This window comes from Rhinopithecus roxellana, chromosome 3 (assembly GCF_007565055.1).
Source record: "Rhinopithecus roxellana isolate Shanxi Qingling chromosome 3, ASM756505v1, whole genome shotgun sequence".
Lineage (NCBI taxonomy): Eukaryota > Metazoa > Chordata > Mammalia > Primates > Cercopithecidae > Rhinopithecus > Rhinopithecus roxellana.
The window spans coordinates 166,148,324-166,163,723 of NC_044551.1; the positions used below are offsets into that span (position 1 = coordinate 166,148,324).

A 15,400-nucleotide genomic window follows, 5' to 3' on the forward strand; every position below is an offset into this window, starting at 1 on the left:
ATCAGCTACTATTATTGTTAGCTTATTTTATTTGTGGCCCAAGGCAGTTTTTCTTCTTCTTTTTTTTCTTTTAGACAGAGTCTCATTCTGTCACCCAGGCTCAAATGCAATGGCGCTGATTTTGGCTCACTGCAACCTCCATCTCCCAGGTTGAAGCAGTTCTCCTGCTTCAGCCTCCCGAGTAGCTGAGATTACAGGTGCCCGCCACCACACCCAGCTACTTTTTAGTATTTTTAGTAGAGACAGGGTTTCACCATGTTGGCCAGGCTGGTCTCGAACTCCTGACCTCGTGATCCACCTGCCTTAGCTTCCCAAAGTGCTGGGATTACAGGCGTGGCCACCGTGCCCGGCAGTTTTTCTTCTCTCAGTGTGGCCCAGGGAAGCCAAAAGACTGGACACCCTGAGCTAAATCTTAAAAGATTAGTAGGAGGTGGCCGGTCGCGGTGGCTCATGCCTGTAATCCCAGCACTTTGGGAAGCTGAGACAGGCAGATCACGAGGTCAGGAGATCGAGACCATCCTGGCTAACACAGTGAAACCCCGTCTCTACTAAAAATACTAAAACAAAATTGGCTGAGTGTGGTGGCGGGCTCCTGTGGTCCCAGCTGCTTGGGAGGCTGAGGCAGAGGAGTGGTGTGAACCTGGGAGGCGGAGCTTGCAGTGAGCAGGGATCGCGCTACTGCACTCCTACCTGGGTGACAGACAGAGCGAGACTCTGTCTCAAAAAAAAAAAAAAAAAAGGATTAGTAGGCCATCACCAGGCTGGAGGCATATTCTCAGTCCTGAAAGACATTCAGTTTAAGTTGGGCCCCAAGGGAATGTCAGGGGCTTCAACAGAGAAGTTAATTGGGATCAGATCAAACAGGCCTTTATGTGCCAGGTTAAGGAGTTTGAACTTTATCTGTAAGTAATGGGGAAATAAGACACTTAAAATGGTGCAGATATGTGTTCTATAGTGGTCACACTGATAACATCATAAAGGGTGTGTTAGATCAGAGAGAGAATAGAAAGAGAAGTCAGCATGAAGTTATTTCTGTCATCTAGGATAAAAAATGAGGACTTGAACTAACATGGGGGTGGTATGGAGGTATCTCACTGGAGAGAGATTTAGAAGGGAGAATCAGAACTCAATGCCTGGTCATCAGAGAGGACAAGGATTGACTCATGTACTGAGACAGGGTGCATAAGAGCAAGGTGCGGGTTTGGGGAGGAAGGCGAAGAACCCAGCTCAGACTAGCAGGTATATCCTACCTGCCGTTCACATGGAGAGTTCCAGTCTACAGCTGAATATGTGGGTCTAGAACCTAGGAGAGAAGGCTGGGCAGGAAAGATAAGGATCCCAGAAATGTTCTCTCAATAAATATTGGAGTGCCTGCCCTGTGCCAGGTTGTCAGGCTGTCGCTGAGACCCTGAGTGTGATGGAGTTACCTGGGGAGGTGACTTCATTGAAAAGGAATGAAGACCCTGCAGGCCTCGTCAGTTAGGTAGCAGCCTGTAGAGTGGCCTCAGAGCAGGAGCAGGTCCGGTGTGGGGCTTGAGGGAGGAAGGTGTCCAGAGAAGGGAGGAGTGCTCATCAGTGCCTCGGGGAGGTCAGGCAGGGGTGCACACTGAAGGAGGGCCCTTGGATTTAAGGATGAGGAGGTTGCCTTGGTGAGTATGACAAAGTGGAGACCACTCTTCTTTGAAGAAGCTCTGAAGGGAAGCAAGAGGACTAGCTGGACAGCAAGAGTGCTACCAGGTGCTCGGTAAGTGGCAGTGAAGTGCCTCACAGCCACCCCGTAAGTGGCTGTGACTCACCCCTCACCCGCCCGCTTTTTTAGATGAGGAACCAACGCTGCTTAAGATGTTCAGTAATTTACCTGTGAGCACACGGCAGCTAAGTCCAGAGGGAGGATTCTAACCCGTTCTAGCTGCTCTTGATGCTGCTAAATGGTACGTGGAGTAGGACAAGGGTAAAAAGATGGGAGGTATTGTGAACCTTGGCCGGTGCTCAGGGGAGGAGAAGAACCAGGAACAAGGGAGATGAGTGGAAAACAGAAAAGTGTGGGGATTGAATGAGGGCCTTGAGAAGCCTGGCGGGGATGGCAGAGAGGGCCCGGGCAGAGAACGTGGCTGTGGCGGGGGATGGCAGAGAGGGCCCGGGCAGAGAACATGGCTGTGGCGGGGGATGGCAGAGAGGGCCCGGGCAGAGAACGTGGCTGTGGACAGGAAGGACGCCACTCCCACATGCACAGAGCCCCTCACCCAAATCAGAATTTCCCCAGACATGGGAAGACTGTGGTATGTACACTTTCAGGAGTTGTCATGATACATCTTTTCAGATAGAGGAGCCTGATTGTGTTCATAGAATAACAGAGTTCTAGAGGATTTTAGAGAGGTCTAGTCTAATCAACAAATAATTATCTGCTATTCTCTAAGCTAGCTCAAGTCTGTTACTCCACAATAACCCTCTGACCCTCTCTGGCTACTAACTAGTCTCTCTCCTCTACTTTTCTTAAATAACCGCTTTATTTCTTTCTTTCATTTTTTATTTCAATAGTTTTTGGGGTATAGGTGGTTTTTGGTTACATGGATACATTCTTTAGTGGTGATTTCTGGGATTTTGGTGCACTTGTCACCCAAGCAGTGTACACTGTACCCTATATGTAGTCTTTTATTCTTTTATCCCTCACTCCCCTACGGCCGTCCCAAAGTTCATTATATAGTTCTTATGCCGTTGCATCCTTATGCCCTAGCTCCCACTTATAAATCATACTATACTTAAATAACATCTTTATTGAGATATAATTTACTTGCCATACAATTTATGCTTTTTTTTTTTTTTTTTTTTTTTTTTTGGTAGAGACAGGGTTTGTCATGTTCCCTAGGCTGGTCTTGAACTCCTGGCCTCAAGTGATCCACCCACCTCAGTCTCTCAAAGTGCTGGGATTACAGGCATGACCCATTGCGTCCGGCCACAATTTATGCATTTAAGGTGCATACTTCAGTGTTTTTTAGTATATTTACAGAGTCATGCAACCATCAGCACAATCAGTTATAGGACATTTTTATCACCCCAGAAGAAACCATCACCATCAGTCCCCCCACTGCCCTCCAGCCCTAGGCAACCACTAATATATTTTATCTCTTTATCTCCCTTTTAAAACTAAACTTGGGGAAGAACAGCCCATACTGTTTCTACTACTAAACTTGGAGTTACTTCTCAAGTCAAGTGTTGTTACTCCCCCACTCCTCTGAAACTGCTCAGGCAGTGTCATCCGTGACCCTCTAACTGCCAGTCCCTGTGGACGTGGTGAGCGTTGACCTTCGACGCATTTAGCCTGTCGGTTCTGCCTTGTGCTCTGTCTTTGGCATGGGCTCTTCATCTGCCCCGTGGCTGGATTCTCACTCTTCCTGAATGATTGAATCTGTTCATATGTTCAGCTGCATGCCATGCTGATGCCTGTCTTTTCACAGAACTCATAGTCAGTATAATTCATTGCCTTTTGGCCGTTACCTGGATGTCATATAATCATGGCTAAAACTGAACTCAGCCTTCTACACCAAGGAAAACTCTGCTTTGCTTTTTTTTCTACTTACCCATGTACTCAAATTAGAAACATCTTTCTCCCTCCTAATTTAAATGGGTCTTCAATACCTGCTGTATTTTCTTCCACCCTAACTCTAAAATCATCTCTTTCTCATACCCACAATCAGGTCCTCATCTCCTTCTCATGGATTATTTCGGCAGTTTCTTACTTGGTCACTGGCTGTATAGCCTCTCTCCTGAGATCGATTCCTCACATAATCATTATAGAGCACTTGTAAATACATAAATGTGACCTCATCTGCTAAGCCTATTAAAATGATACTCAGCACTACAACACCAATAAGCATTTATGCCCCTCCCCCCGAACCCCCAGCCCTGTCCAGCCCAGCCCCAAATCTGAATCTGATCTAGCTTCTGACTACCAGTTCACAGGAAATACAAGGGATAGAAGAACTTGTAAAGGAACCATGGGGATACAGCCAACTGTGAAAGTGGGAAATTCTACAGAAGTAATGAAGCTTCTTAGACAAATAATTGTCAAAGAAAAAAAAAGAGGGAGAGAGAATTGTTGAGTCTTAAGAGTTTGTTACCCAAATGCATTGTGTTGGATGCTGGATCCTGATTTGAATAAACCCACTGTTAAAACAGTTTTTGTTTGTCTGTTTATTTGTTTGTTTTGAGACAGAGTCTCGCTCTGGGATTACAGGCGTGAGCCACCACACCCAGCCAAAATCGAAATTTTTAAAATTTACTTTTACCATTAAGCTGGGTCCTTTTGCCCTTTTTGTTTGTTTTTTTTTTTTTTGAAATGGAGTCTCCCAGACTGGAATGTGGTGGCACGATCTCACTCACTGCAACCTCTGCCTCCCGGGTTCAAGAGATTCTTGTGCCTCAGCCTCCCAAGTAGCTGGGATTACAGGCGCATTCCACCTGGCTAATTTTTGTATTTTTAGTAGAGACAGGGTTTCACTATGTTGGCCAGGCTGATCTCGAACTCCTGACCTCAAGTAATCCACCCGCCTCGGCCTCCCAAAGTGCTGGGATTACAGGCATGACACACCGCTCCCGGCCCAGTTTGATTTTTTTAACATCCAATAATGATGTGGTTACTTTTCAAAGAGCTTTTGTATTTCAGAGATAAAAGTTGAAGTATGGGTATGGTGGCTCACGCCTGCAATTCCAGCACTTTGGGAGGTGGAGACAGGCAGATCACTTGACGTCAGGAGTTTGAGACCAGCCTAGCCAACATGGTGAAACCCCATCTCTACTAAAAATACAAAAATTAGCTGGGTGTGGTGGCGCACGACTGTAATCCCAGCTACTGGGGAGGCTGAGGCTTAAGAGTTACTCGAGCCTGGGAGCTGGAGGTTGCAGCGAGCCAAGATCGCACCACTGTACTCCAGCCTGGGTGACAGAGTGAGAAACTGTCTCAAAAAAAAAAAGTTGAAGTATTTAAGGAGAAATGTGATTCCCAGGTTAGCACAAGGAGTGGGTGGGTATAAATGAGACAAGATTGGCCATGTGTTTCAACTGGGCAGTGGGTTTGTGGGGAGGCTCATTATACTTTTCTGTCTACTTTTGGTGTGTTTGAAATCTCCCATAATAAAGAAGAAAGGAGTTAGTTTGTCTTAAAAAGATACTGATGAGAGAGGAAAATTTGAGCGCTGATGGGATGTGAGATAATTTTTAAAAACTGTATTGGCTGGCCGCAGTGGCTCACGCCTGTAATCCCAGCACTTTGGGAGGCTGAGGCGAGTGGATCACCTGAGGTCAGGAGTTTGAGACCAGCCTGGTCAACATGGTGAAACCCCATCTCTACTAAAAATACAAAATTAGCTGGACGTGGTGGCTCATGCCTGTAATCCCAGCTGCTTGTGAGGCTGAGGCAGGAGAATCACTTGAACCTGGGAGGCAGAGGTTGCAGTGAGCCGGGATTGCACTCCAACCTGGGCGACAAGAGCGAAACTCTGTCTCAGTAATAATAATAAAGATGGAATTAATAAGAGATGATAAGAGGGAGAGGAAGGGAGTGCGGGGAGAGAGGGAAAGGAAGGACTGAAAATATGGCCTGTGTATAGCAGTAGGAAGATCACTGCTGGCCTTGGAGAAAGCAGTTCTCAACTCCTCCCTTCCTTTCCCCCACATCCCATCAATTTCCACATTAGCCAGGAATGTAATCCATATTACCATAGATCAAGGTGCTGGCTCTAAGGGGTGGAAACTGGTGGAGTTTGGCTGACAGGAGGATGACAGAAGAGGTAAAAGAGGAGGCAGGAGGAAAAGCAAATTTCCTGATGAGTAGGGCTAGACAGTGGCATTGGCTGCCAGTGCATAAGGACCACTGATGAGAGAACCATGCGTGTCTTCAGCAGCTATGTCTGTCAGTTCAGAGTGGAAGCATGTAGGTGTTGTTTTTTGGTGAGTTTGGCCACAAAGCATTCTGGGATTGTAGTGGTGGGTGGTTGAAGAAGGAGGAAGTGGAGACTAGACGAAGGATTATGCTTCCTATAAGGCTAGTGCATGGTGGGTGAGAGACTGACAGGATGCTGCTTAGGAGTCCAAAAGGTGTGGCCAGCTCTAACTTGATTCAGAGCAGTGGTGGTATCCTGGAGCTCCTCTCCCAGAGCAGAGGATGGCAGGTGGCACCTGGAGAGAGTGGCCTCCCAGGGAGGGAGCTAGCACAGGCTAGGATGGGAGTTAGTCAGCAGGGTGTCTTGGTGGAAGGCTGAGCACACGTGATTCTCCAGCTGACCATGAGCATCTGGTCATATTATCTCCCAGGACTGGGTCCTCCTGTAACCCTGTACACTACAGAAACTCTTCGTTAGTTACAACAGGAACCTTTGAGCTGAGCACCCAGAAGTACCAGATGCGCTGGAGCAGTCTGCTGTATTTATACATGGCAGCCAGTTAGTATTGCTTTACAGCACCTTTTGTGTTTGTTCTTACATAACTTTTAATCTGTTCAGGCTGTTTTCCTATCTCTATTGTAATTCTTGGAGTTCAGACTCCAAGGCTTACTCATCTTTGCCCTGCGTATCAGACACTCCTGCAAATGCTCAGGGCTTAAAAATCTGCCGGGGCCACCACATTACACACTCCTATCCCCGCCTGCGTTATTCCAGTTAAATTTTGTGAGTAGTTGAGAAAATGGCCTACTGTTTCCTTTGGTTAAAAGCAATAGGTATTACAAAATTGAGTTGTTACATTGGAACTTGTCTGCAGCTGTTGGCATGTGGGTATTGAATGAGGGAGTGGTAGCTTTTGTAATTGCTAGGGCAAAGAAAGATTCTGTTTCTAATCTGAGACAACCAGCTGACTCATCAAGTGCCTTGACCCTTTAGATTTCTTTCTTTTTTCCTCCTTGGAAAATGGAAAACTGAGCTCCCAGATTTACAGATAGCCCAGACCTGGCACTGTGGAACAAAAGAAAATGGTAGAAAAGGAGGCCGGGCGCGTGGCTCACACCTGTAATCCCAGCACTTTGGGAGGCCGAGGCGGGTGGCTCACAAGGTCAGGAGATCGAGAGCATCCCGGCTGACACGGTGAAACCCCGTCTCTACTAAACATATAAAAAAAAAATCAGCCGGGCGTGGTGGCGGGCGCCTGTGGTCCCAGCTACTCAGGAGGCTGAGGCAGGAGAATGGCATGAACCCGGGAGGCGGAACTTGCAGTGAGCTGAGATCGCGCCACTGCACTCCAGCCTGGGCGACAGAGCGAGACTCCGTCTCAAAAAAAAGAAAAAAAAATACAAAAAATTAGCCGGGCGTGGTGGCGGCACCTATAGTCCCAGGTGGGGTCTGAGGCAGGCTGAGGCAGGAGAATGGCATGAACCCGGGAGGCGGAGTTTGCAGCGAGCTGAGGTAGCGCCACTGCACTCCAGCCTGGGCGACAGAGCAAGACCCTGTCTCAAAAAAAAAAAAAAGAAAAGAAAATGGTAGAAAAGATGAAAATCAAGGAAATTTTAGCAACTAATTTTTATTTCCTCTGACCATTTAAATGGGTATGAATTTACCTTCCACAAGGAAAACTTTTCAAATAATGACTTTTAAAAAGGGTCTATTTTATGTGCATGGTTCCCTTCCACCCCTAGGTGGCAGTAGAAAGCAGAAGAACCTGCATGAAAGTAAAGCAAACGTCCTGCAGCTGTGGGGCGGTGTTCCTGAATTCTAGGATTGTTGCTTACCTCTGCCCTGCAGTTCCATTTGTCAGGCATTCCTGCGATTTTTTTTTTTTTTTTTTCAGACCGACTTAGTTACCCATATATGGATTTTTAAAAATACTGACTTGGCTAGGATTTATAGAGCACTGTGTAGTCAGCTTTAACAGTTAAGAAAAAAGCAAATCTTGTTGGGAAAAGAAGGAACAGGAACATTAGAATTGGGGATTAGAGGTTGAGAAAATGGTCCTCCCTGGTGTCCAGTGGGTAGTCTGCTGTTGAGAACTGATGCCCGTGGAGTTGCCCCAGGCAGAACACCCAGGCCAGGGCACTTCACCTGGGCTCCTGGGGTTGGTGTGGAGAGTCAGGTGGCCCTTCTCTGCAGCGGGAGAAGCTAGCACAGGGGGCTCCCTGTCTCCTCTGAATCCTGTCTAAAGATAATAATGAGGGCTATTACTTGGAACATTTTCTAATAACATGCTATAGATGCTTAGAGTTTATGGGAAGGGGGGATGGTACTGGGGGTGGGGGATAAAGGACAAAAACGTAATAAACACAGGAAAGGAGCAGCATGTGTTCAGAGGCTGAGCATAGGCCCCTCCTCTGGGCAGTGGAGTTGAGTCCTGACTGCAGCACAGGCAGCTGAGGAAGTAGTACAAAGATTCCATCTTTTCCCTTCCCATCCCTTCTGACATGTTCTCATCTTAAAGTCGCTGCCCCTGAACTCCCAGAGTACTTACTGTACGCTGCTCTCAGTCTGTAGCCATGTCTGTGTCTGTCCTGTGTCCTGAAAGCCCACGAGAGGAGGAGCTGCCTTGTTTGTCTTTATGTTCCCCACAGCACTTGTCTGTGGCACAAGGCAGAATCTTAATAACCTCAGTGGCATGAATCCATCGAGGAGGAAATGGGAAGCAGAGTCACAGTGTCAGACTAGACATGATTGTGTTCAAGCAAATAGTCCCAATAAGAAGTAGTGAGGGGCCGGCCGGGCACGGTGGCTCACACCTGTAATCCCAGCACTTTGGGAGGCCGAGGCAGACGGATCACCTGAGGTATGCAGTTCGAGACCAGCCTGACCAACATCGAGAAACCCTGTCTCTACTAAAAATACAAAATTAGCCGGACATGGTGGCGCATGTCTGTAATCCCAGCTACTCCGGAGGCTGAGGCAGGAGAATGGCTTGAACCCAGGAGACGGAGGTTGCTGTGAGCCAAGATCACGCCATTGCACTCCAGCCTGAGCAACAAGAGCAAAACTCCGTCTCAAAAAAAAAAAAAAAAAGGGACCGGGCACAGTGGCTCACGCCTGTAATCCCAGCACTTTGGGAGGCTGAGGCAGGTGAATCACTTGAGGCCAGGAGTTCGTGACCAGCCTGGCCAACATGGTGAAACCCTGTCCCTACCAAAAAATAACAAAAGTTAGCTGGGCATGGTGGCGCACCTCTGTAATCCCAGCTACTTTGGAGGTTGAGGCACGAGAATTGATTGAACCCAGGAGGTGGAGGTTTCTGTGAGCCAAGATTGTACCACCACACTCCACCCAGCCTGGCAGCAAAGCAAGGCTCCATCTCAAAAAATATATATATATGTGTGTGTGTGTGTGTAATCTCTGGCCTTTTTTCATTGGCTCCATTCTTGGGCATACCTCCAGATGAGATGGCTGTGGGCAGCCTCATGCCTGTCTCCTGTAGAAAGAGGACTGCAGAAGCACTTTAGCTAGACATCAGTTCTGACTGGCCAGGTACAGGACCGTCAGGGAAAATGGAGGTGTGTCCCCAGAAGTGGGAGTGTAAACTATGCAAGCAGAACCCACTGGCGAGCATTGCAGGGACGTCAGCCCTTGGCTTGTTACTGTCGTGGCAGAGCAAATTCATATGTATCTAAGTCATTCTTTTCAATGTTTTTCAGCATCTTCATGATACAGTTAAGAGGAATCTTGACAGCACCACTTCCCCTCAGAATGGTGATCAACAGAATGGCTACGGGGACCTCTTTCCTGGGCATAAGAAGACTCGCCGGGAGGCCCCTCTGGGAGTCACCGTCTCTTCCAATGGATTGCCTCCAGCCTCCCCCCTCGGTCAGCCTGACAAGCCTTCTGGAGCAGATGCCCTGCAGCCCAGTGGGAAGCACTCTCTGGGGCTAGACTCTCTCAACAAAAAGTGTCTGGCTGACTCGAGCCTCCACTTGAACGGAGGCAGTAACCCCAGTGAGTCATTTCCTCTGAGCCTGAATAAAGAACTGAAGCAGGAGCCTGTCGAAGACCTGCCTTGCATGATCACTGGGACTGTCGGCTCCATATCGCAAAGCAACCTCATGCCAGACCTCAACCTTAACGAGCAGGAGTGGAAGGAGCTCATCGAGGAGCTGAACAGGTCAGTGCCCGATGAAGACATGAAGGACCTGTTTAATGAGGACTTTGAGGAGAAGAAGGACCCAGAGTCTTCTGGCTCTGCCACACAAACCCCCTTGACACAGGACATTAATATTAAGACGGAATTCTCTCCAGCAGCCTTTGAGCAAGAACAGTTAGGCTCTCCACAAGTGAGGGCCTGGGTCTGCAGGGCAGACCTTTCTGGGGCCTTCCTCTGCCCCTGTGAGTACAGATTCCCCCAGCCTAGGGGGCTCCCAAACCTTATTCCACACCTCTGGTCAGCCTGGGGCGGACAATCCCAGTCCAAACCTGATGCCGGCATCAGCCCAGGCCCAGAACGCACAAAGAGCCCTTGCAAGTGTGGTATTGCCCAGTCAGGGCCCAGGAGGGCCCTCAGAGCTGTCCTCTGCCCACCAGCTCCAGCAGATCGCTGCCAAGCAGAAGCGCGAGCAGATGCTCCAGAACCCACAGCAGGCCACCCCGGCACCAGCCCCGGGCCAGATGTCCACATGGCAGCAGACGGGGCCCTCCCACAGTTCCTTAGATGTCCCTTACCCCATGGAGAAGCCTGCCAGCCCTTCCAGCTACAAGCAAGAGTTCACTAACTCCAAACTGCTCATGATGCCTAGTGTGAATAAGAGTTCCCCTCGGCCCGGAGGCCCCTACCTCCAGCCCAGCCATGTGAACCTGCTGAGTCACCAACCACCGAGTAACTTGAATCAGAACTCTGTGAATAACCCAGGGTCTGTGCTGGACTACGGCAATACAAAACCCCTTTCTCATTACAAAGCGGACTGTGGGCAAGGCAGCCCGGGGTCTGGCCAGAGCAAGCCAGCCCTGATGGCTTATCTTCCCCAGCAGCTGTCCCATCTGAGTCACGAGCAGAACTCACTGTTTCTGATGAAGCCAAAGCCAGGAAATATGCCTTTCCGATCACTTGTTGCACCTGGCCAGGTAAGTGTGAGCCTTCGCTTTCTGTTCCTCTGCTGCAGGTGCTTCCGTGAGATTACTCGCTACTTTGGATGTTAATTGGGTCCGAGGTAGTTGTGGGAAGAGGGAGGAGGGAATAGCTGCTGTCATCCTTTGCTTCTCTTGGGAGTGGAAATTTATAAAATAAACCAGGGTTGGTTGTTAATAAAAAATAGGGTAAAGTTCCCTAGCATAGCTGGATTTTTAACTACACAAAGGTTTGAGGAATCACCTGCATTTAGTCCAGTGTCTCTTTCATGCCACAGGATTTAAATTAAGTAATTTGTGGCTGTGCTTTGCAGATAAAGATTACATTTAATGTGCTTCTTAGAGGCTTGGCTTTTTTTTTTTTTTTTTTTTTACTACCTTTCAAATCTCCATGTACAAAATTCCCTAATTTTTGGTAAGCTTATAACGTTTTAGGCACGTGTTGCTTCCCAGCACAGCTCAGCTCTATGGTTACTTCGTCGTGGTTCTAAAGCCTGGTAGCATCAAATGGAAAATGGCCCTTTGGGTTGTTTCCTGTTCTCTACCACTGCAGATAAGCCTGCAGTGAGCACCTTTGTGAATTTGTAATACATGCTGAAATTCTGCGAATTAAAAAGCCCAGTGCTGGTAATATCATGAGGAAATAGACACACTCCTGTATTGATGAGAGTGTGTAAATGAGCTCACTGCTTTTGGGAAGTCATTTGACATTACATATTTTTCACACGCTGTAAAATGTTCATGTGCATTGACACTATATACCCTACAAGTTGATCTAAAGAAATAATCCAAAAGAAAAGAAAAAGTTATATCCAAGATATTCATTGTGTGGTTATTTCTAATAGCCAAAAACTGTAAGCAGTTTAAACATCTCCCAATGCTGATAATTCCACTCATTTCAGCCAGTAAGATGTCTCACGCCATTAAACGCCTGAAGAAAGACTCGGCTGCGCAGTGAGGGTGCTTCTCATTTGGGTACCGGCACTTTGCTCCTTACAAAGCACTCTCAGTAGTTCTTAAGCTTCTGGTGACTAGAGTGAAGAAATTATACCACAGAATCTTAGAATGAATAACTAGAAAGGAGTGCAACAAGTTGAACTGGTTTAAATAATGATTGCTTTTTGCCTATCTTCTGCTAAGTTTTCCCCTTTTCTTCTAAATGTCAGTAATGATGGGATAGTATTGAGGTAGCCTTTGACATGACTCTCGCCTTTGATCTGTGTACTGACAGAGAATATCTGTTAAGTTCTCATTGGTACTCAGTATTTTTTGAGGATGGGTATTGGACAAAAGCTAAGCATTCTCTTCCAGTAAAATGCTTGTACAGATGGACAGTTTCGGGTCATTCAGGGATAGCCCCAAATCTAAGGTTTATGCACATGGGGCAGAGTGGTCTCCATTGACCAAAGTCCCCTTCAAAGTATTCTTCCCCTAGGCCAGGCGCGGTGGTTCACACCTGTAATCACAGCACTTTGAGAGGCCAAGGTGGGCAGATTACCTGAGGTCAGAAGTTCGAGACCAGCCTGACCAACGTGGAGAAACCCCATCTCTACTAAACACACCAAATTAGCCGGGCATGGTGGTACATGCCTGTAATCCCAGCTACTCAGGAGGCTGAGGCAGGGGAATCGCTTGAATTTGGGAGGCAGAGGTTGTGGTGAGCCGAGATCGCGCCATTGTACTCCAGCCTGGGCAATAAGAGTGAAACTCCGTCTCAAACAAAAAAAAAAGTGGCCGGGCGCGGTGGCTCAAGCCTGTAATCCCAGCATTTTGGGAGGCCGAGACGGGCGGATCACGAGGTCAGGAGATCGAGACCATCCTGGCTAACATGGTGAAACCCCGTCTCTACTAAAAATACAAAAAACTAGCCGGGCGACGAGGCGGGCGCCTGTAGTCCCAGCTACTTGGGAGGCTGAGGCAGGAGAATGGCGTGAACCCGGGAGGCGGAGCTTGCAGTGAGCTGAGATCCGGCCACTGCACTCCAGCCTGGGCGGCAGAGCGAGACTCCATCTCAAAAAAAAAAAGAAAGAAAAAAAAAGTATTCTTCCCCTATTGGCCCCCTCTGCACTCAGCTGTCCTGATAAGGGAGCATTTATAAGCCTTGATTGCTTACTGGAACTATCGTATGCAAATAGGAAAGCTGACATATGCTTAATGTAAAACCATACCTTCGTCACTGGTGAGTCACTGGGAGCAAAATTTACACATGTGGAGTAATTGTTCGTTGCTGGGTTCCTGTATGCTCAGATGTCATCACTTTTGCTCTGTGCCCCAGCCCTATGGGATGGTTGTTGGAGGTCAGAAGGGAAGCAGAGACTTGGCTTCAAGAGAGTGAATCTTGAATGAGACTCTCACTGGATGGAGCTTATTTGGTCTGATCAGAGCTTAGAGACTTCACAGTCCTCTATCTGTGTTGACAGGAGCAGAACCCTTCCAGTGTCCCGGTGCCAGCCCAGGCTGCCAGTGTTGGGACCCAGCCGCCTGCCGTGTCCGTGGCCAACTCCCACAACAGCTCCCCCTATCTCAGCAGCCAGCAACAGGCCGCTGTAATGAAGCAGCATCAGTTGCTTTTGGACCAGCAGAAACAAAGGGAGCAACAGCAAAAGCATTTACAGCAACAGCAGTTCCTTCAGAGGCAACAGCACCTTCTGGCAGAACAGGTAAAAAGAAAGGTGGAAGGAAACCACCACTTCCCACCTTTGCCTGCAACCTGAGTCACTGCTGCAGTCACACCTTCTGCTTGTGTGTGTGGATTTGCACTGACTTTCTTGCCTGTTGTTAGAGTGCTTTGCCTTTTAAAAACCCCTTTCCAGGAATGTGGCATTTCTCAGACGGGGGTAGTCTTATGTCAGAAGCTGCTGTGTGCAACTTAGTCCTTGGAGAGTACTCAAGGCAGGCTCTGGGGCTAAAACTGTTTGTGGAAGGGACATTTTCCCATGTTTCTGGTCAGCAGCTTCCAAGCCACTGAGCTCACGTGTCTGTCAGTCCACTATGGGGTCAGCTTTGCTGCCCCTACAAAGCCTGTTATAATCCAGAACGAGAAGAGGGAAGTGAAGTTATCCCTGAAGGGCACACAGTTCACTCGCTTGGTTACCAAGTGTAGTGTGCAGGCACTAAGGGTTACAAGTGTGAGTGCGAGTTCTTTTTTTTTTTTTTTTTTTTTTTTTTTTTTTTTTTTTTTTTTTTTTTTTTTGAGACAGAGTTTTGCTCTGTCATCCAGGCTGGACTGTGGTGGCGCAATCTCAGCTCACTGCAACCTCCACCTTGGGGTTGATGCAATTCTCCTGCCGCAGCCTCCCAAGTAGCTGGGACTACAGGTGAGAACCACCCTGCCTGGCTAATTTTTGTGTTTTTAGTAGAGATGGGGTTTCACCATGTTGGCCAGGCTGGTCTTAAACTCCTAACCTCAAGTGATTCACCCATCTCGGTCTCCGAAAGTGCTGGGATTGCAGGTGTGAGTCACCGCGCCCGGCCTTAAATTACATCTTTAAGACAAGAGCCGGGCGCGGTGGCTCAAGCCTGTAATCCCAGCACTTTGGGAGGCCGAGACGGGCGGATCACAAGGTCAGGAGATCGAGACCATCCTGGCTAATATGGTGAAACCCCGTCTCTACTAAAGAATACAAAAAACTAGCCGGGCGACGAGGCGGGCGCCTGTAGTCCCAGCTACTTGGGAGGCGGAGGCAGGAGAATGGCGTGAACCTGGGAGGCGGAGCTTGCAGTGAGCTGAGATCCGGCCACCGCACTCCAGCCTGGGCGACAGAGCCAGACTCCGTCTCAAAAAAAAAAAAAAAAAAGACATAAGAACTGGCTCCAGACAGTGAAGTTCATTGAGGACAATCATTGCCTCAGTTCTGCCTTTAAAAAAAGCAACTTTATTGCGATGTAATTCACACAACATATACTTCACCCACTTAAGTGAACAATTTAGTCATTTTTAGTATATCACAGAGCTGTGCAGCCATTACCACAATCCATTTTAGAAAACATTTTCCTTACCCTAAAACAAATCCCATACCCATGAGCAGCCATTCTCCCACCCACCTGGCCCCTCCAGCTCCTGAGCCACTTTCTGTAACTGTCTGCTCTGGGCCGGGCGCGGTGGCTCACGCCTGGAATCCCAGCACTTTGGGAGGCCGAGGCGGGCGGATCACAAGGTCAGGAGATCGAGACCATCCTGGCTAACACAGTGAAACCCCGTCTCTACTAAAAATACAAAAAAATTAGCCAGGCATGGTGACGGTCACCTGTAGTCCCAGCTACTCAGGAGGCTGAGGAAGGAGAATGGCGTGAACCCGGGAGGTGGAGCTTGCAGCGAGCCGAGATAGCACCACTGCACTCCAGCCTGGGTGACAGAGCGAGACTCTGTCTCAAAAAAAAAAAAT

General features: G+C 48.2%; 1 protein-coding gene across 1 annotated transcript in view; it reads left to right on the forward strand.

Annotated features, from left to right (window-relative positions):
* The window catches only part of MAML1 (mastermind like transcriptional coactivator 1), a 46,798-nt gene that overhangs the window by 23,659 nt on the left and 7,739 nt on the right, over positions 1–15,400 (forward strand). Inside the window, 3 exon segments of the mRNA XM_030926725.1 lie at positions 9,596–10,237; positions 10,239–11,012; positions 13,436–13,675. Coding sequence (XP_030782585.1) covers positions 9,596–10,237; positions 10,239–11,012; positions 13,436–13,675 — 1,656 coding nt within the window.